The 21,704-nt window shown below is 31.5% G+C and overlaps 1 protein-coding gene across 8 annotated transcripts in view; it reads left to right on the top strand.

Annotated features, from left to right (window-relative positions):
* The window catches only part of DMD (dystrophin), a 2,254,165-nt gene that overhangs the window by 1,066,897 nt on the left and 1,165,564 nt on the right, over positions 1 to 21,704 (top strand). For all 8 annotated transcript variants that reach the window (XM_036227209.1, XM_036227208.1, XM_036227211.1 and 5 more), the window contains 4 exons: positions 12,830 to 12,940; positions 13,338 to 13,511; positions 15,841 to 15,996; positions 20,162 to 20,332. In XM_036227209.1, the coding sequence (XP_036083102.1) occupies positions 12,830 to 12,940; positions 13,338 to 13,511; positions 15,841 to 15,996; positions 20,162 to 20,332 (612 nt within the window). The remainder of the gene's footprint in view (positions 1 to 12,829; positions 12,941 to 13,337; positions 13,512 to 15,840; positions 15,997 to 20,161; positions 20,333 to 21,704) is intronic.

Raw genomic sequence — 21,704 nt, 5'->3', positions numbered from 1 at the left:
AATGAAGAAATTTCACATCTACTTGAAAAAAGAGATTTTAAGTACTAACAAGCTCAAATCCATTTTCTGCGCATTTCTCATTGCATCTATATTGTCAAGATAATTCTTGCCTTAGAATTCCCTAAATGGTAATATATGATATTGGAAAGTGCAGACTACCCAAAAGCTATTGAAACATTCTTCATGATTTTATTTTAAGATGACAGCCAGTGAATTGTTTTCTGGAACCAGAGTTATCAAGTACTCAGATTACCTTCAAGGATTGCATTCTCTAAAGTTCACTTTCAAACTCCTTTGAAAGAAACAAGTAAAGAGTAAAGAGGTTGTTTGTGAATTAAGAACATAAGCACAGTGTGTGAGACAAAGGATGCCCACAGAATGCCAACAAAATGACATTTTTCTAAGTATAAATAATGGGAGCTAATTTGTATGCTTTGTATTAATTTAAAAACAATGCATTTCTTTAAGTTTACATAAAAGTTCATTAGTAATTAAAAGATTAGTGGGTTTATCTTTCCCTTTTCAGAAATTAGGCACTTATTAATATATCACTGAGAATCAGGACAAAATGAATGGTATTTCTGTATTTGGCCATCTTAAAAGTGTACTCCAATTTCCTGTCATAAACTGGTCATGTTGATTTGTGGATGTCTGACTCCACCATGTGGCACACCGGTAGTTTTGCTACTGAATTTAAATCTATTGATGGAACCTTCTTTTTCTGTCTTTTAAGACTGTTCGAGATTCTCAGAGGTAAAAAAAAATTCTCAGCATTAAGGAAATGTATGCAATGTGTATAACTTTGTGATAGGTTTACCCTTATTATATATAAAAGTAAATATAGATCAAGATACTTCCTTGTATTCCATTTGCATTTATAGGGCAGGAATGAGTGTCCCACTGCATCAGAATGTTAATTGCTCAGTAATCTGTCATGATTAGAAAACCGTATCTTTAGATTCTAAATTGGATTAAAAATATTTTATTTTTTTATTTCGTGACATGAGCTTACAGGAGTAAAGCTTAGCTTTTTATACAAGAAAACAGCATACTGCAAGGATGTCAGAGCAAATGTTGACCTGAGTATTTTATTTCAAAATATAACACTTAATATATCCAAAATCTTAGATTGCATAACCACACCACGATATCGACTGCCCAATGCCAGCTCATTTAAAGAGAGATTTTTGATTTGAAAATCAAGATAGCATCTTATGGATTCAAATAGAATAAAGCAGATAGAGAAAACTCTTCTAATATAGAAATTTATCTTTTAGATATAGAAATAAACAAGAATATTTCAAAAATCATGTGATTAAAATATAAAACACATGAGTGTTTCTTCAAAACAATTTTACTGAATAAAATTATCAAATTGCATAACTGCAAGAAAACACGAGGCATGAATATAATTGTTTACTCCTTCATTTTCCTGAAGAACATACTGAAACACGGAGATTTGGTTTTAGTGCCGAAGGTCTGGAAGCAAAAACCCAAGCACCCAAGCTGCCCCCCATGCCAGTCACGTCGGAATCTCTTGGTGGACTTGGTCATCAAAATTTTTGGAAACTTCCCTCAGTTATTCTAACATGTAGCCAAGGATGAGAATAAATCTGGATAGTGCATTACTAGTAATGGCTAAATTGCTCTAGTCTTTTTTTCATATTACACTTCTCACCACTCTTTGATAAAGATTCTCAACTATAGCTATGTCAAGATTTCAGTGGGAGAAAATCCTTCCTATTCTGATTGTCCCCTGACTCTTAATGAGAAATGAATGATGGTAGAAAAACATAGCTGAGAAGTGCTGCATGAACAAATCAATTTGGATAAATAGAATTTTCAGTATGGATCTTTGAAGATGAACTCAGCTAGATTTTTTTTTATTTTCTTCTTTTTTCCCCCTAATTCTACATATGTTAATGTGCCAGTTAGCTTAGATGTGCCTCTAAATCATGCAGGAGCTGTTATTACTATGTCTAAATAGCTACTGAAATGTTTGTAACTCCTAAAAATGTGGAGATACTTTAATCTACCCCTTATTTTATTTTTCCAGTAATTTTAATTTTGGATCTTTAATATGTCTACAATACCAAATGGATACCTTTTGAAATGTGCCATGTCATTATGTGTTGATGATGCACATTTTCTAGAGGAGACCATAACCTTGTTACTTAGATGACCACAAGAAGCAGTGGGGTTGCCTAGCACTGATTGCAATAGTTAAAATTTTTTCTTTCTTTCATCCAGCAGATTCCTGATCCCAGCTTTTGCAACCTCATATGTCACATAGTAGATTTATGTGTATGAGTAAAGGGGAAAAATAAAGCAATTTGGGAAACAAACAACTTACCATTACAGAAAAGTGGTCCTATATTTAGCTCAACAAGCTAGGAATTTGAGGTATTCTAGGTCCACTGCAGACCAGATTTCTTCCTTCCATTTTATTTTTTATTTTTTGCACCATTAAAAATGTGGCTAAAACTATTAATAAATAGAAAAGAGGTATTTCTTTTTTACTAAAGAAAGTTGTTAATTGAACCAGGTACATTAGCTGCACATCAAAATGATTTACAATCGAGCTCTTCCTGTGTTTATTGAAGCTAAATCTTATAACTCACTTTATTTATCCATATTTAATGTAACCATTTCAAACTAGCTAAATCAATGGCTTAAAAAATAAAGATAAATACAGATTTTGGTCTATAAGATTAAGCTTATGATTTCATTATGGAATAAAAAAGACTTATAGTGTAAATAGGCACATTTAATTACCAAATGACTTAAAACAGTATAACTTTATAGCCTACTTCACTGACTTCTGAATTAGACAGTATAAACTCACTTAGAGGAATTCATTCGGGATTTATGTGATAATGAAATAATTTAACAGTAGAAGAAGAATAAGTAGAAAACTATTACAGAGATTTGGATTCCAAAAGGAAACCCACATAGTCATAGCAGAAATATTTTCTTTTCTTTTACCCAGCAATGTAGATATGATGGTCAACACAATGCAGTTAATTTTAAATCTGTTCTAAAATTGAAATGCTACCTATATGAGAAGGGATGATTAATGAAAAGTACGTATTTCAGCCTTTCTAAGGCCTGTCCATATGAATGGTGACTGTTTACAATGCATCTACATTATTTTATTTGATCATTACAATAGCACAATGAGGTAGATAAGTCAAGTATTTATGTTTAAGAGAATATTTGAATAGGCTATATTAATGATTGGGGTAGGGAATTACTGCCAATGGACTCACCAGATCATTTGTGGTGGATAAAAGTGTTCTAAAAATTAAATTGTGGTGATAGTTGCAGAACTCTAAATTTACAAAAATTCATTTAATCGTACATGCATTGAACTTTATGATATGAAAATTATACCTCAATAAAACTGATTTTAAAAGTCACTAATAATAGAGAATATTTCCAATAGTATATTTAAAAAATAATTACAGGTTACTATCAACTTTTTCACTCCATTGTTTTAATGCACGGGAAAGGGTAAAGTGTGAGGAATTTTGTTAAATAACTTAGAATTAAATGGCAGGAATTAAACTAACATTTTACTTTTATGGAAAAAAAAATCAATGACCAAACTGGTATCCACTATAAGATCTTACATAGTAATATCATAATGTTTCAATTGCTCACATTTTAATAGTTAATAGATTTCATTTCTAAAATATTCTTGTGGCAGCTGGGACTTTAACTCAGATCTGTTTCCTCTGCTTTAATAATTAGCTCTATCAAGCAAAAATTAACCTACAGCTACTATAGTTCTCCAATATTTCTATACAGTATATTAAATTTCTCCCTTAAGTTTTGTCTCTTATCTGTTTTGAAAACTAACCATAATTGTTTGAAAATGCATAATTATAGTGGGCTATTCTATTATTGTTATTTTTATCATCATCATCATCATCATCATCATCATCATCATCATCATTTTTATACCTAAGTATAACATCATTTCTCATGTGCATTACAAGGAATAATAATTCCACACAGTGTTTACTTTTTTATTTTTTAAAGGTTCTGTCATCAAGTTTACTTCTAAAAATTTATATGTTGTATTAACCTTCTGGAGATTTATGGTCGACACTTTTTATTTACTGAGTTTAAAAATATAACCCAAACTTATTAAACCACAGTTTTTTTCAGATATCTGTTAATGCACTACAGAAATGACATGTCAAGAAACAATGTTTAGGAAACACTAAAATAGACTATTTCCTCCATATTACTTCTCTCCCCATTCCTATCAGAGTAGTAGGAGGAAGATGAAGGAAGATGCTCAAAAGTTCCTAACAACCTTCCACCAAAGTAATTACAAAGGAACTAAGTGAATAGGTAAATTTATTTTGGCAATACAAAAATGTTTGCTATTATTGCATGAATTTATATACACATACACATATATATGTATATATATGTACAAACATACATATATACACACATAATTAAATGTGTGTATATGTACATAAACATTTATTTAACTTAATAAATATGTATCGAGGGTTCTAGTATACCTCAGGAACCTGAAATAGCCTATGGTAGTCGTTACACCATAACAAGCTTTTTGGCCTGTTATATTCCTAATAAAAGTCAAAACTTCTCTATCTAAAAAAACTTAATTTGTAGGTAATATGCTTTCTAACTTATCTAGTCAACTTAGACCTTTGTTTTTACAAACAATGATAAAAAGCTGTGTGACTTTCTTCTTACATTTTCACTTATTGACTTATTCTAAAGTAAAATCTGAAACTTTTCAAAATTATCTGCTCATGGTTATAATTGCATTTTTTCATGTTCTTTGTATTCTAAAAGTATAAATTATCCAAGACCTTTTAGTACATTTTCTTTCCTTAATTTTGTAACTCTGTTGTATGTGGCCATTTCCCTTTCTTAAGGATGCAATTTCAAAATTCCTTATGTTTAAAAATGACTAATCTGACAGTGTTATATTTCTCCATTAATAGTCTCAATATGACATCTTCTAATATATTTATTTTTGAAATATTTTAGTTATTTTCTCTGAAATTATTTTATTTGACATCACAAAAGCTCCAATAATTATTTTACATAAAGTTTTCTTTATTCTATTAAATACTTTAGATGTCTACAGCTTAATTTTGCTTGCCATTTTCTGTCATTAATTTGATACATGAGAATGGTCTGATGAGGTAAATCATGATAAAAAGCCTTACTCTCTGCTCAGTTAATTGTAAAGTGCTATATTGGGAATATCATTAATGTTTGATTGATTTTTAGTTCTATAATTTGCCCTTTACCATTTTTAATGGAAAAATGATTATTCCTATTTCCATTGTTGCTTCCTACTTTCAGTATATAGTGCTAGTTATGAACATAATCACTATATTGTCAACTGCTATATTTTGGTAACGGCATGATAATATAAATTGCTTTATGTTATTTCACGTATGAAAAAAAAATTTAATGATCCTGAAAGGTATGGGAATGAGAACTCCTATTAAAGCATTCCTGGGTGTTCCAAATCGGCAGCCCATGATTCGCTGGTTCATTTAAATTTGCTTCTTTTGGAAATTACTGATTTTATATGAAACCAAGCTGACAATTTCTCAAGATCGCTTGTTTGTTTTCTTCAAACACTTATCCTGGCAGGTGTATATTTTAGGTAAAAATAAAACTCAAATAATACATCCTTTAGATCTTTAGCAGATCTTACAAACCTGGCATCCAAATACGGAAATCATTTTCCTTTGGATTAAATCTTCTGTTCCCAGTGTTTTCTTCTACAACATTATTGGTCTGATCATAATGTCAGGAAAAACAATGTAATATTTACTTTTTGTATTACAGGAATTTTTAAAGAGAAGAGTGTGTCCATTCTGCCTGGAAGTTTCTGTAATACTCTGTTATTTAAACAAATCACTTATCCGTTTCACAATAAGCCTGCCCTAACGTGATAAGCGTTTTTTTTTTTTTAATTATGTGGTTCCAGAATAATAATCTTGCGAGGTTAAATAAACAATATCCTAAATACAACTAAAAATGAAATATCAGTTGAAAATAAGAATTGTGGAATTAATTTATAAAGGTGCTAGCTAAGTATGATGCATGCATGATATACAACTTCTCAAAATAGAATTGATTGGAAATATATATATCATTTTTTATCTCATAACTCTAATAATGAATTGAATTGTTGTTACTGAATGTATTCATTAAGAATATTAGATAGCTTTTCCTAAATCTACTTTTGTAACGTACTCTGCCAGAAAAAGGCAAAAGGATACTTTGAGCAAAGAACTGTATTCTTCTTGGATATCACAATGTATATTAATATATAAAATATTCTGAGGAGTTATGTAGTACAGATGTGTGTGTGTGTGTGTGTGTGTGTAAAATTTCTAAAATATATTTAGCCATTGGACTCTTTTCATGCACAGTCTACTTGATCTATAAAAATATTTTGACCTCTAATCATATTTGAACAGTACTACAGATGTGAGAATTTTTCTAGAAATGTTGCTTATAAATTATGATAATATTTCAGTTTTCTAGGATATTCAACCATCATTTTTTTCTAATTTTAATGATTTTAGTAGTAGAGACCTTTGAAGAATACAGAAATTCATCCTCTCACAATCTATCTAACTGCTTAAAATTGATATGGACATTTCAGAGTCCATGTAATGCTTTGCACTGAGTTCCAAATTGCCAAACTTTCATTCATAAGTCACATGGTCCTTTTTACCCCTGGTGACAGATAAAAAGTTCAGGTTTTGGTTGTGTGTAAGTCATTGTGGTTTCTATTGTTCATGAGTTATAACAACAGTATGACTCATTTAGAAAAATGTAGAATTTCTCATCAGACGACCTATGTTTCAATGATCACTTAAGTTATTTTGGCTTCATTTTATAATGCCAAGGTAGTAGAGGCAGCTTTGAGGGGCAAGCCTTTAAACTGTATAAATTTCTAAGAGAAAATTAAATGCTGAATTATAGAAGAGTATTTGGCAAGTGAGGGGCACTGAAACTTAAGGTTTAGTAGCTTCACACTAATTTCTCCTCTAGATACTAATTCTCACTCTACCCACACTCAGTCTTCCTTCCATGAAACTAAGTATACAGACTCTGCATGCTCCAAATGCCATCTTGGTTAGCATGCTTCCATAGTCCAGAATGAGATCCCACTTTCTTATTCCCTATGCCTCCAAACCCACTCGTAGCCATATGCAATTTAAATTGGGCCAATTTCTTAAGAATGTGCCAGATTCTATAGTAGAAATGGGTATTTCCCTTCCCTTTTATCACACAACACGACATTTTCTATTATATTACATATATTTCTGTTTTGTAATTTACCTATATCTCTCTGTTCTGTCTCCTAAGAACAAAAGTTTCTTAAGAATAGGGACACTAGGTTTGTTCTCACTATGTGGAATTCAGTAGTAGAAGCAGAACTTGTTTCTTTTTCTTTTTTTTTTCTTTTCTTTTATTTTTTTTTCTTTTCTTTTTTCTTTTTTTTTTTTTTTGAGTGCGAGAGCTATGGATTTCCACATCTGAGATCGAAATGAACACATAGAAGGTCAAACTTATAAACTCTTATAGAGCCTTTTTAAAATATTTATTTAAAATAGTTAACATTCCATATTATGTTGGTTTCAGGTGTATATAGCAGTGATTAGACATTTTTATAACTTATGAAGTGATCACCCTGATAAATCCTGTACACATCTGACACCAGACATAGTTATTACAATATTTCTGACTATATTCCTTATGCCATACTTTATATTCTCATGACTGTTTTGTAACTGCCAATTTGTACCTCTTAATCCCGTCACCCTTCACCCTCCCTTCCAACCTCCTCATCAGAAACCATGAAAATGCTCTTTGTATCTATGAGCTTGTTTCTGTTTTCTTTGTTCACAGAACTTGTTTCTTGAATTGATAAATGAAATATTATTAATATACAGATTAGATTAAATGTTTGGTCTGTTAAATGTCCACTTGAAGGATACTTTTATTTCTGAATCATAATTTAAGAGGTAGTATAGTTAGTATAGTTGTTTAAAGGGCATTTTTTGCCACTTTCTAGCTATGTTATCTTGGACATGTCAACATTGCTACCCTAATTTGTAATGAGGATGATACCTACTTATCTTAGTTTCATTAGCTGATTAAATGAATTTATGTGAACTGTTGGTAGATAAACTCACACAAACACCTGCTTCGGTGGTGATGATAATGATGATGATTTCCTTCACTGCTCTTCTCTTACCCCTCTAGTTTAAAAGGCTAAGAAAATATATGTATATTTTATTTTCTTCTCTACTAGATATACCCTGAGTGCTGACGGAATGAAAGACTTTAAGAAACATGTAGACCGATACTGTTACAGATGTATCATTTGGCTCTTCTGCTCTCTCTGAATTTCTTTTGTAGTTTTCTCTTCATCAGTTTCCTCTTCCAGTTCCCACAATGGCTTATTCAACTTTTATCAGTTTCCTTTAAATTCCTCCTTGACTCTCTCCTTTCTCATCCTCAGCAGATACCAATGGTCTCCTCCTTATAAAAAAATGATATATGACATTGACGATTTATGACTAAATATTTGAGCACACAACTTGAACAGGTATTCTTACATATACTATTCCTTTTATTGAAACCAGTGTAGTTGTCTACTGCAGACTTGAGAATTTTTCCAGATATTCCACTTACAAATTATGATGATGCATCATTGCTGGCTTGTCATTATCATCCTCAGTTTAAAGGCTCAGAAGGGTTTAGTGGTGCCTTCCCAGGTGGCAAGACAGACCCTTGAGATTTCATTCCAGATTTCTCTTAACTCTATTCCCTCTTGCTTCCCACAGGTTTTTTTTCTAATAAATTATCTTATATTTTTTAAAAATTTTATTTTTAGATTCAAATATACAGTACATTGGTTAGACATTTTTGTTGTTATGATATGATTCCCTGACATTTTTAAAAAATAATTCACCCATTGGTTCTTTTCACATAGCCTTAAAATGTATTCCAATTTAGTCTCATTGACTTAAATTTTACTATGTGAAGAGACAAAAATCTTAAAAAATATTTTAAGTTATTTTTTTATATTGGTTCTTCATTCTTAACCAGGCTTCAGACCTTGAAAACCTGATTTCTGTTCTCACCATCCACTGACTCAATTCTAGCTACAGCACTCATTGACTAATATACACTGGTTAGTGCTTATCTCATTTGAACTGTCTCAAAATTGACATTCTTGACCTCTCATTCTTCACACTCTCACATCACTTGATTTAAGTGGAACCTTCTGTCTTTCCTGGTCGTTTCTCTTTTCCTTCTCTTAGACTATTTCTCCTCTTGTTTTTACTGCTTCCCTTCTTCTCCACAATCCCTTAAATTTTTATGTTATCCACAATTTTCTTCTGATCCTCCCTCTCTACTTCCCTCTCATGTTTGAATACACTAAAATAAATCTCGATTGTATAAGCAAGCACCCACTGCCTTTTTTTATTTTTTTAGTTTCAAGTCCACAATACATTGGTTAGACGTTTATATAGTTTGTAAAATTATCCCCATAATTGCTCCTTCTCTCCTCTGGTTTTTCACCTAGCCAATATATTCATGCTAACTGCATTCCCTATGCTGTGCTCCCCATCCCCGTGACCATCTATCAACTACTAATTTGTACTTCTTTAACGTTTCACTCCATTCTCCCAGCCCCCCAACACCCCTCCTCTGCTCCTCTGTCCGTCACCAGATTGTCCTCTATATTTGTGAGTCAGTTTTTGATCCTTAGATTCCGCATGTAAGTGAAATCATATGATATTTATCTTTCTCTACGCCCACTGTTTTTTTGAAAATTACATATATGTAACTATATACAAACATACATATATATATATATAGTGATTAATACAAATTCATTTCAAAGTATTGCTATTGCTGGTACTATTTCATTAGGCATTTCCTTAATTACTATATTAAGTACTTGTAGTGTGGCATTGTTATCATCTATGATTCTGATCAATTAAAAATTTTAAATTCTACCTTCCTATGGAAAATACTGGAAACTTTTAATTTAGGACATGAGGTTATTCAATACCTCACTCCCACCTACATTTCTAGTTATATTTCTGTCAGTATGCATTCATTTTCCATGCAGTATTTCAGTTCTCCTAAACCCTTTATACTGTTCAGGACTTGGCCTTACACCATATTTTATCACAATTAGGAATATTTTTATTTTTAAAACTTCCATCTCCTTGCATATCCAGTATACTATTTAGGATGCTTAGATATAAAGTAACAATATTGAATTAAGTAAAAGAAAAACAAAAATGAGGGAGGGAAGTTTGTCATAAGGATACAGGAATGTTTCGTGGAAACCTCGGGCAATAATAAAGTTTTGACTCAGGAAAGGACTCGAACCTGTGTGTTTGGTTACTTGTAACAGCAATTTAGTATTTTTCTATGGTTAAGGGTTAAGGCTTAGCTGGATGATTTTCTCTTGGGGTCTCTCATGTGATTGCAACTAGCTATTGACCTGTAAATGAACTTGGGCTGGATGTCTGAGATGGCTTGCTTATGTATAGCAGTTGATACTCGCTGTCACCTGAAAGCTCAGCTGGGATTGCTTACTGAAACATATACTCACAGACTCTCTCTATGGCTTAGACTCCTTAGGCCATCTCAGATAGTTTCCAAGAGGGAGTATGCTAACAGCGAGTGTTCAAAAAAGGTGGAAGTGGAAGCTGCTAGCCCATTTCAAGACTTTTTTCTTGGCTGGCAGAACATTACTTTTGCCCTATTCTGTTGATCAAAGCTGTCAAAGGACCAACCTAGATTTAAAGAGGTGAAGAAATAAACACTACGTCTTAGTGGTGGTAAGAGGGGCATGTGGTATGGAAACTTGTTGCAGCCATCTTTGAAAAATACCATCTACTTCAGCCTATGATTGAAAACCATGAATATTCTTTTTCTGCCTCTCTTCTTAAGCATCTACCTCTTTCTTCTCTCTTTGATCATGGCCTTTTGCTATTCCTTAGCTGACACAGTAAATTATGGACTTTATAAGCACAGTCTCTTAGCATATGTGACACAGTTCCTAGCACCCACGAAGCTGGATCAGACTTCCTCCTGTCAGTTTTGAGACAGAATCTAATGGACTTAACTGAGCACAAGCATTGTCAATATTTTAATCATTCATGACTTGTGGTTGGCCAGGGTTATATGGCATATAAATGGTGGTGATTGACCCATCTTTTTGAGGAGCTAAACATTTTTCACCTGAAACATCATAACCATCAACCTCTTAAGACATCTGCTATTCTCAGCAATGCTTACTAATTATTCAGAGCTCTATTTTAACATCATCTCTCCTATGACATCTATTAAATTCCCTGTTTAGTGTTATTCTACCCCATATACTCCCATTGAATTTTATAGACTTTTTAGCATTTGTAGCTCTGTGAATAATGTTATTATAAATTTACATAGATCCCTTACTGCCCGCCCCCACCCCGCCCGCCCGCCAAATTCTATAGTTACTGGAGAATGGTACATAGCACTATTTCTTATGCAAGGTAGTAATTCAACCAATGAAGGTATTATATATAGTACAAAAGTAATATGCCTTAGTCTTTGCTCTTATTTATTTTATGCCAGAATTCTAATTACTTAAATAATTCATAATTACCTTTATGATTGTTAGGATTGATATGCTAAGGAATAATATTAAAGTATATTTACAATCGTGTATCCTAAGTAACTCCTTCACTACTTAACCAATTTTCTTGGGATAATTCTCATTACACATTGTGGGACTGTATTTCTCTGTGATAACTACTGAACAAACTGGTGTTATTTTCTAATAATATGTGCTGAAATTGACTCTAATTGGTATAAATTAGGTTACACTAACATGCATTATATAAATTGTTTTTCATGAAAATTTTATGGGCACTCTGGTATAAGGTAATCAATTTTCTCTTCTCTGACTTATTTATGATAATCTAGCAATGAATGAATTTTAAATCAGAATGAATTAACTACTAACTGATTTTTGTAGATCTGGCAGAAGGAAATGAATGAATTTATTGTTTTGGTCTCTCTACACCACAGCATTTGACTTACTCCTGTAACTGACTCAGAAGAGTTTAAGTTATATTTTTGAACAGAACTTGATCAAAAATTTCTTTATTCAATAAAGAAAATATTAAAATATTTTATAGTTATTTAAAGTTTAAAAATCAGTCTCTATAAGAAGATGTTAAGTATGTAGGAGACAAAAAGGAAGGCCAATTGAGGCATTTACCTTCTCTTTTCTATTTCCATAGTTTCCCTGAAATTTAACTTAAACATAGTAAAGAATGACCAAGTACAGTTCACTATTAAGAACTATTGTCCACGTCCACATGCAACTTTCTCATATCTTATCCCTGTCACAGTTAACATTTTTATAAAGGTTAACTTCTTGGATTTGGGCAGATTTGAGGGTGAATTCAAAGGTAACAGTATAGGTTTAAAATATATATACACACACACAATATAATATACATATATTTCCTACTGAAAATGATATCTGGAATAGCTTGTTCATTATTACTGACTCAAAAGGATAATTTATTTTTCATAGTAACTCTGTTAGGAAAGAAATAAGTCATTTCATTTTTGATAACTTTTGATAAGTAAAAACTACTATCATTTTAAAAGAGGCTATATTATAATAATGTTTTCTGTGAATTCCATCTTCTTCGAAAGTGAGTTGTTCTTTGTAATAATTTGCAAAGCACGTTGACTAATAATGCTGTCCTCTCAACAGAAAATCCAATCAGATTTGACAAGTCATGAGATCAGTTTAGAAGAAATGAAGAAACACAACCAGGGAAAGGAGGCTGCCCAAAGGGTGCTATCCCAAATTGATGTGGCACAGGTACATATTGCATAATCTAAGGAACTTGTTTTAGTTGGACGTTAAAACATAGTCTATGTTCAATGACTTGATTATTGGCAAAACTGGGAATGAGGCTATTATTTGAAAACTACAATATGATATATAAATGATATAGACATTTTGGGTTGTGCATTTTAAGGATAAAATAGATTATAAATAACTCTTTATTTAGTATCACGTTAAGAACAATTACTGATTTTTTTCTCCCAAATGCACATATTCTCTATGCTGGAAAAATGGGGGGGGGGGTGATTGTTTTAGTTTTTATTTGTGTTCTTGGTTATCTTCAGGAATAAAGGATATTCTATTAACAAAAATTGACTGGTTATGGTTTGCAAGGCAGTTAAATCAGTACTTTCTTATATTTTCTTTACAGAAAAAATTACAAGATGTTTCCATGAAGTTTCGATTATTCCAGAAACCAGCCAATTTTGAGCAGCGTCTACAGGAAAGTAAGATGATCTTAGATGAAGTGAAGATGCATTTGCCTGCTTTGGAGACAAAGAGCGTTGAACAGGAAGTAGTACAGTCACAGTTAAATCACTGTGTGGTATGTATTTCTGGTGACATACACAGCTACCCCTTGACTTTCCTTATTAAGATGTATTTGATGATCTCTTTTATAATAGAATTTTTTCCAGTTAACTATAAAAATATGTAATTTTAAGATTAAGAACAAAAGTTAGCACAGGTGTATTGAGAGGCAAGAAGTTTTACTGAAATAGTAGCCATTTAATACCTCTTCTATAGGTGTCTTTTTTGATTCTATAATTTTCTAAGGATTCTGCAGAATATAAAAATAAGTCTCTTCTGTTTAATTCTTATGATACTTTGAATATACTTTTAAATGGTTATCTTTAAATCTTATGATACTTTAAATACATCTTTAAACGTAAATACTGAAAAGAAATATAGTAAATTCTCACCGTCATCGATAGGTTCTACAACTTAACAGGCTAATTGATACAAACAAGAATTAGGTTCCTACAGCATCTCATTAACATTATAACAAAAATGCCTCCACACCACAAAGATAGACTAAAAAAGCATAAAAGAATTATTAGCCCATAGCATAAGTCTTTACTGGACTTTGGAATTTGGAGCAATGTCCTTTGTTGCAATTATTGGAAATTCACCAGGTCAGATGACTCCTCTGACAGCATAAAGCTGAGTTATGAGGGCATCTTCTATAATAACATGTAAATATTATTATAATTCTATGTGTACTATGGACTATTAAGGTAGAATCACATAAAATAAAAATGCTGAATGTTGTTATTAACATTAAAGGGAATAAAGTTTATTTAGTACTTTCTCTTTTATGTATTGTTTCTATCTACTCCATAACATAAATGAAAAAAAAGGACCTTTTAGGTGCATTTCAAGCATATGATAATGAATGGGAATCTTTCTTTTGAATGAAAACATTTTAACATTTTTGTGAGAAATGAAGTATTTAATGCCATTTCTTCATAATACAGGCTGCACTTTAGTGACATAATTATTATAAATAGTCTCACCCCAAAAGTAATTTTGAATATAATGATATGTAGTTATTAGCTGATATTAGATGAGTAACATTAAGAATATATGGGAACATATGTCATCTTAAATATTACAAAAATAATTAAAGGCAAAATGAACCAAGTACACTGTCATCATGACTAAATATATTCGAAAAGAGAGCTGTTCATTCTATTCTAGGAATAGGTCTCTAATGGTACTTCATAAAACTTGTCTGCTAGTAAATATGGGGTGAGAACAACCCTACCTTCACCCTGACTCAGTGCAGAGGAAATAGTTCGAGGTACTTGCTCAATTTGTTTCTGGTTCTCCTTTCAATGTCAGGACCAATTCAAGGAGTCTTTCCACAAAGATATCTTTTTCTTACAACTTTCATATTTTGTCAGCACTTAAGATGCTCTATTGCATATACTATAATTGTGGTCGTTGCCTTCAAGAAATTTTTATTATGTTAAAAATGTCATACCAGCATGAACACAAATAAATATAAAGAATATGTTCCTTCCTTAGTGATAAATATTTTATCTGCTTTTTGAATGACATGATGTTAATGACTAACACTCTTTTGGATAAGTTTGCATCATAAAGGTAAATCATTAAGATTTTTTTTTAATTTAAAAAATAAATCATTTGGAAATATCTCTGATTCCAAAATTCACAGAATTGATTCCTAGCATATACTTTTGTGAAGTGATATGTTTGTTTTTTGTAGTTGTTATGTACCTGTGAGATTTAAGTAACATTTTTCTACGTCAATCAGCTCCATTAAGAAAATAAATTTGGATCTCATTAACGTATTTAAACTTTAAAACATTGATTTTATGATCTGGAAATTTAGATGTTTCAGTCTTATTAAGATGTAAGTGCCATAGGGTCAATGGGGAACATGTCTGTTCTGGCCATCACTCTTTTGTGACTCTAATATTGTCTGGTACATAGCAAGCATTCAATGATGAGTAAATGAATTTTCCAAACTAAAACTAGAATTATATAACTGACATTTAAAATATTGTATACCAACCAAAATTAAGTTTATAAAATGAAAAATTATGTCATATAATATTTAAAAATTATCTTTATAAACTGGATTGAATAACTAAATGTATGATATACTCTTACTTTAGTAAGATTACAAACTATTCATGTCTGTATGTGTATCTATAATTACAAATAGAAACTCATTCAACAGAAAATGTGAAAGCTGCATATTGATCACAGCTGCAAAACACTGCTCCTTTAAAACTGTAAACATGAAATAGCAACTAAGATGATCTCTGCCCTTATTTCTTTTTATTAATAATAGTGAGTTAGACACTGTTGCTTATTATTATGTTTTGTTTTATGTTTTAACTTAGAACTTGTATAAAAGTCTGAGTGAAGTGAAGTCTGAAGTGGAGATGGTGATCAAAACTGGACGTCAGATTGTGCAGAAGAAACAGACGGAAAACCCTAAAGAGCTTGATGAAAGAATAACGGCTTTGAAATTGCATTATAATGAGCTGGGAGCAAAGGTGCATGCATGCTGAAACCATAAGCACTGGCTACTTCCCACTTTCCTTATAAATTATAAAGCAAGAGGCAGCAATTATGTACATTTAATGTCTTAGAAAGTCTTAATAATTTTCTTTCAATAGGTAGATTAGATATATACATACATACATAGGTACATAGAGATAGAGACAGAGATAGACTCATGCACAATTCTTATTAAGAAACAATAATTAATCAAGAGCATCTTATTCCAGTCTGCATTAAAAATATGTAAAGCTTGGGGAGATTGTTATTGGTCCATCAGATAGTTCTAAAAGGGTTTCTTTGTTCTACACTTGCCTTTTTTCATTTTATAAATTTACTTGCAATGATTCAAAGGCTGGTAAATTTATCATAATCTTATGTATCTCCTTATATTTAGGTTCAATGGAATTGATATGTTCCACATACACCACATAAGAGTTGACACGTTCCACAGAAATGATTTCCCTGTATGATAAGTGTTGTATCATTCACTACATTTGACTAGTAAGATAGCATGGATAGCCAGTTAAGTCCTATGGCTCTGTGATTATTTTAATATTTTTCTTCTGTTAAGGGTCTAATGACCGCTTCTCTCTCACTGAAAAAGGTATTTAAATCTCTCCATCTTATCTTTTCGAAACTGTAGAATGTCTGGCATAGTTATCTCACTTCCCCCAAATCAAATATTCTTTATAGATTTAGAGCTTTAATGGTTCAAGATAACGATAAATCATTAAAAAGTAGTCATAAAAACATGAATCATCAACAGCAAGTACTGACCTTGCCTTTCCTATTCCAGTATTTTACATTAAGCTATCTAAAAGATATTTTGGTGCTCAGCTAAGATTCAAGTAACATTTGACACTTAGTAATATCATTTAAAGTAAATGAAACATTGCTAAGAAATTATACTTAGCTTTAATAGCATGGCAGAATATAGCAGAAATTTTGGGCAGACATTTATTTTTGAAATGAAGATTTAGAAGTACTAATGATAAAGGGAATATTTATAAGTATTTTATTAAAATTCTGTGATATTCCTTCTCTAAGAAAAAAAAATGTCTGCATTTAAAGTTTCCAAGCTCCTTCAACGACAGTGGTTTTGTTTAATAAAATCAAAGGAAACAAAGGTTTTCTTAATACAGTATTCATTTTATATAAAAAAGACATAACCTTCTGTTTTGTTCATCTTCAGAATTTATATAGTTGTACTTGCTTAATTCAATATATTACCTTTTTACATTAGTCAACTCAGTGTGCCATAACAAAATACCATGGACTAGGTGGCTTAAATCAGGGGTCCCCAATCCCCAAGCCAAGAAACAGCACTGGTTTGTGGCCTGTTAGGAACCAGGCCACACAGCAGGAGGTGAGCAGCGGGCCAGTGACCGAAACTTTATCTGTTTTTGCAGCTGCTCCCCAGTGCTAGCATCACTGCCTCAGCTCCACCTCAGTTCATCAGGCATTAGATTCTCATAGGATCACTGGTCCCTGGTGCCAAAAATGTTGGGGACCCCTGACTTAAACAAGAAAATGTATTTATCACAGTTATGGAGGCTGGGAGTTTCAGACAGATCAAGCTTAGTGAGTATTGTTCCTAGTTTGCAGACAGCTGCCTTCTCATTGTATTCTCTCAGGGTGAAGAGAGAAAAAGAAAGAAGAAAGGGAGAGAGGGAGAGATATTTTTCTTCGAATAAAGCCACAGTCCTATCAGATTAGGATCCTACTTTATAATCTCATTTAACCTAATTACATACTAAAGGCCCTATATCCAGGTAGCAGTCACATTGGAGGTTTGGGCTTCAACATATTTTGGGAGGATGCAATTCAGTCCATATTCTTTTTGTTACAGAACATAATTTTATTATCTTGTTTAATATCAACAACTTAGCTTAATTATTCAATGAATAAAAATCAGAGTATTTTATATCTAAATCTCTTTAATTTTTTGAAAGATATTATACCTACCATTCTAGATATAATAATACTTACAATTCCTTGTGTGACTTCTCCATGTTTTGATATTTATGGAAATATACATAAACAGTAATATTCCTAACTGCCTCGAATATTCAGACTCAAATGCTCAATACTTATCAGCCTCATATTTTTAAGTATTAATAAAACAATGACTTAAAACATTCTACTGCAGGTGGCACTCTTTTAAATGTATCCTTTCTCCAACGCACACATAGAAGTGTAAAACTCAATTTTCCTTAAGATGGCAGTGTCTCCTGTTTTATTAAATACTATTTAGCTAGATATAAACAAAATAGAATAAATGAAAATCAATAATGCATTAGCTCTGGGAAGATAGAATTTCTTTGAAATATTAAATCTAGAATTCTTTTCTATCAGTAGTGCATAGAAAAAATAAGTATGCATAGAAACACATCATAAGGTGTATTTTTTTTCCTCCCACACATGAATAAAATCCTTGTAGTCAAAACGGCAGATGATTTTATTTCCAAGAAGGGAAAAGGAGACGGGAATATACATTTTTTAAAATTTATACACATCTCTGTTAAAGAAACTAATAAATTCCGTGGAGTATTTAGAATTCATATTACAGTTTCAGGGTATTTTTACTGTAGCATTTTAAATTCTTTAAAAATATTTTCACTTGCTTTATATATATATATATATATATATATATATATATATATATATATATATAATGTATCAGGAAGAGATTCTGGGCTTTTCATTTGACCAATTAACCAATTTATACACTTAAAAATGTAGACACATCTGGAAATGTGGTGGGAAAAATGCAAATTTGTTCATTCTTCGTATGAGAATGAGAAAGAATTTGATTTTGAGGGTCTTATTTTTGTTTTTTATTTTTATTTATTTTTTTTATTTTTCCATTACAGTTGAAATTCGATATTATATTAACCTCAGGTATACAGCATAGTGATTAGACATTTACATAATTTATGAAGTACTTCCTTTCTCCAAGTCTAGTACCAACCTGACGCCATACATATTTATTACAATATTACCCACTGTATTCCCTATGCTGTCTTTCCATCCCTAAGACTATTTTGTAATTGCCAATCTGTACTTCATAATCCTTCTCCTTTCTTCACTCAGCTACCCAATCTCTTATCTAGCAACTATCCATTTGTTCTCTGTACCCAAGTTCATTTCTGTTTTGCTTGTTTATTTTGTTTTTAGATTTTACATATAAATGAAATCATATGGTATTTGTCTTTCTCTGACTTATTTCACTTATCATAATACCCTTTAGGTCCATCCATGTTGTTGTAATTGGTAACGTTTCATTCTTTTTTATGGCTGAGTAATATCCCATTGGGTGTGTGTGTATCAGCTCTTCTTTATCCAGTCATATACCGATGGACACTTAAGTTGCTTCCATGTCTTGGCTATCGTAAATAATGCTGCAGTGAACATAAGGATGCGTATATCTTTTCAAATTAGTGTTTTGGATTTCTTCAAATAAATGTAGAGTCTTAGTTTTAAACACTGAGAACTGGAACACACAATCAAATCATGATTTTCTCTATTAATGAGAGTGAAAATTTTGTTTTGGAATTAATTTTTTGTTCTCCCCCATCAGATGGCAAAAGTATGTTTAAGGAATAAGCGATCAATTTTTTGTCTGATTTTTGTGCAAAAGTTAGGCGCTTTACAGATGCAATGATAATAACATTGACCATTCTAAGCATTATTGAAATACCTTTGCTTCTAGAGATGTAATATTCTTTCTTCATTTTGATTCTTTACCTGCAAGAGCTAAGCCTAATTTGTATACAGAGAATTGTCAACCTGCTTGGCCATCTATTTGACTAGTGATTGAAGGTTTTCTAAAAGAAATGTGTCCTATCTCCAGTTTAACTTACCTCATTCTATTTATTTTTTAAAAATGGCCATGAATTATTCACATTGGAGAAAATCATTATAGCTTTTCTTTCTACCTGATACAGGACACTATCTTTTAGAGACAGAATCTCATTTTTTTAGATTGTGTTTATTCGCTACTAATATTCAGAATATATGATTTTTCTAAAATATTTTAAAGTAAGAAAAAGGTGATTTTAAAATGAAAAAAATATGAAAATTTTAATTAAGTGGCTATAATTAAAGCTGAATTGAAGAAGTAAATCAAATTACATTTTATTATCATTTTTTTTTCAGGTAACAGAAAGAAAGCAACAGTTAGAGAAATGCTTGAAATTGTCCCGGAAAATGCGAAAGGAAATGAATGCCTTGACAGAATGGCTGGCAGCTACAGATATGGAGTTGACAAAGAGATCAGTAGTTGAAGGAATGCCTAGTAATTTGGATTCTGAAGTTGCCTGGGGAAAGGTAAAACCTATATCACTGAAGGTTATTTTTAACATGCATGAAAACAATTTCAGAAGGAACTGTTCATGTGCTACAATAATACAATTACAAATATTATCTTGGTTCATTTTCCCTTTTGTCAAAAATTCATCAGTACTTTAAATCTGTATATTTCAGAATCATGATAAAACCAATGGGAAGCTTTATCAAGAGTGTCCCCAAAACTTATTTAAAATTAGGTCTAATTCTAATTCTGAATATGTCCTTAAATATATATATATATATATATATATATATATATATATATATATATATATATATATATATGTATATATGTGTGTGTGTATGTGTGTGTATAAAATTACAAAGTCGGTTCAAAGGTGAGATTCTATGTTTCCTAATTTGCCTAAGACAGACTGACCAGATGGACCACCCAACCGTGAATAAGGTGAGGATACAGAAACTGCAGATAGTTGGGCTGGACAGGACTAGGAAATCAGTAGATTGCCAATTTCACAATAAAAAAATAAAATCTCAAGAGGTCTGTGCAGCTGCTGTTATTTCCATCACTAGAGGGCACAGTTTCCTTTAATCCTCAGCTGGTAAATTCTTGCTATTTTTCTGATAGTCAATCAGACATTATTGCTCCCGAAATTTAAGGTCAAGGTACTCACAGCTTAATATTTGTTTTTCAGTTGATTAATTACTAGATTACTTGAAAGTGTGTTGATATAAAGGAAATGACTGATATTAATAATATGTTTTCACCTCAAACTTTACAAACTATTATTGGGCATTTAAAAACACCCTACCCCCTAGGTTTTTTTAAATTAATAAACACTTGTCTGTATTAAGTAAGTAGATATTTAAGAGCTATTTACTTTATTTTGAATTCAATAAGGCTATCTACATTATCCAAAGTTAGAAAATTTTAATTGCTTTATTTAAAAACATAATCATGCAATGAAATCAGAACTGATAACTGATTTTCTTTATGTAGATTGAGTACAACTAGATATAAATTTTTGTTTTATAGGGATTTTAAAAATAAATAGTAGTGAATTTCTCCCCCCCCACACACACTGAATAGATTTATTGTTAGTGATTAGATACTGAATTGAATTTATTCGTTCAGGACTATATACGTTGTGAGAGTTAAATTATAGTAGCAAGTATACAGATGGTACAGGCTTAAAATTACATTGGCTTTATTTTGTTTTCTTATTACCTAAACGAATATTACATTTCTATGTGACGATTTATCTTGAATCAATGACAATGATATACTTAGGTGCTGACTGGGCCGCTGTAAGAAAGAAATCTAGAATACCTTGGCTCCAAGAAGATAGAGGTCTGTCTCATGGAAGTTCTGAGAAGGGGAAGTAACTTTTTC

Source organism: Rousettus aegyptiacus, unplaced genomic scaffold (genome assembly GCF_014176215.1).
Source record: "Rousettus aegyptiacus isolate mRouAeg1 unplaced genomic scaffold, mRouAeg1.p scaffold_m13_p_9, whole genome shotgun sequence".
Taxonomy (NCBI): domain Eukaryota; kingdom Metazoa; phylum Chordata; class Mammalia; order Chiroptera; family Pteropodidae; genus Rousettus; species Rousettus aegyptiacus.
Note: the sequence above shows the minus strand (reverse complement) of the source record. Positions and strands in the feature narration are given on the sequence as shown.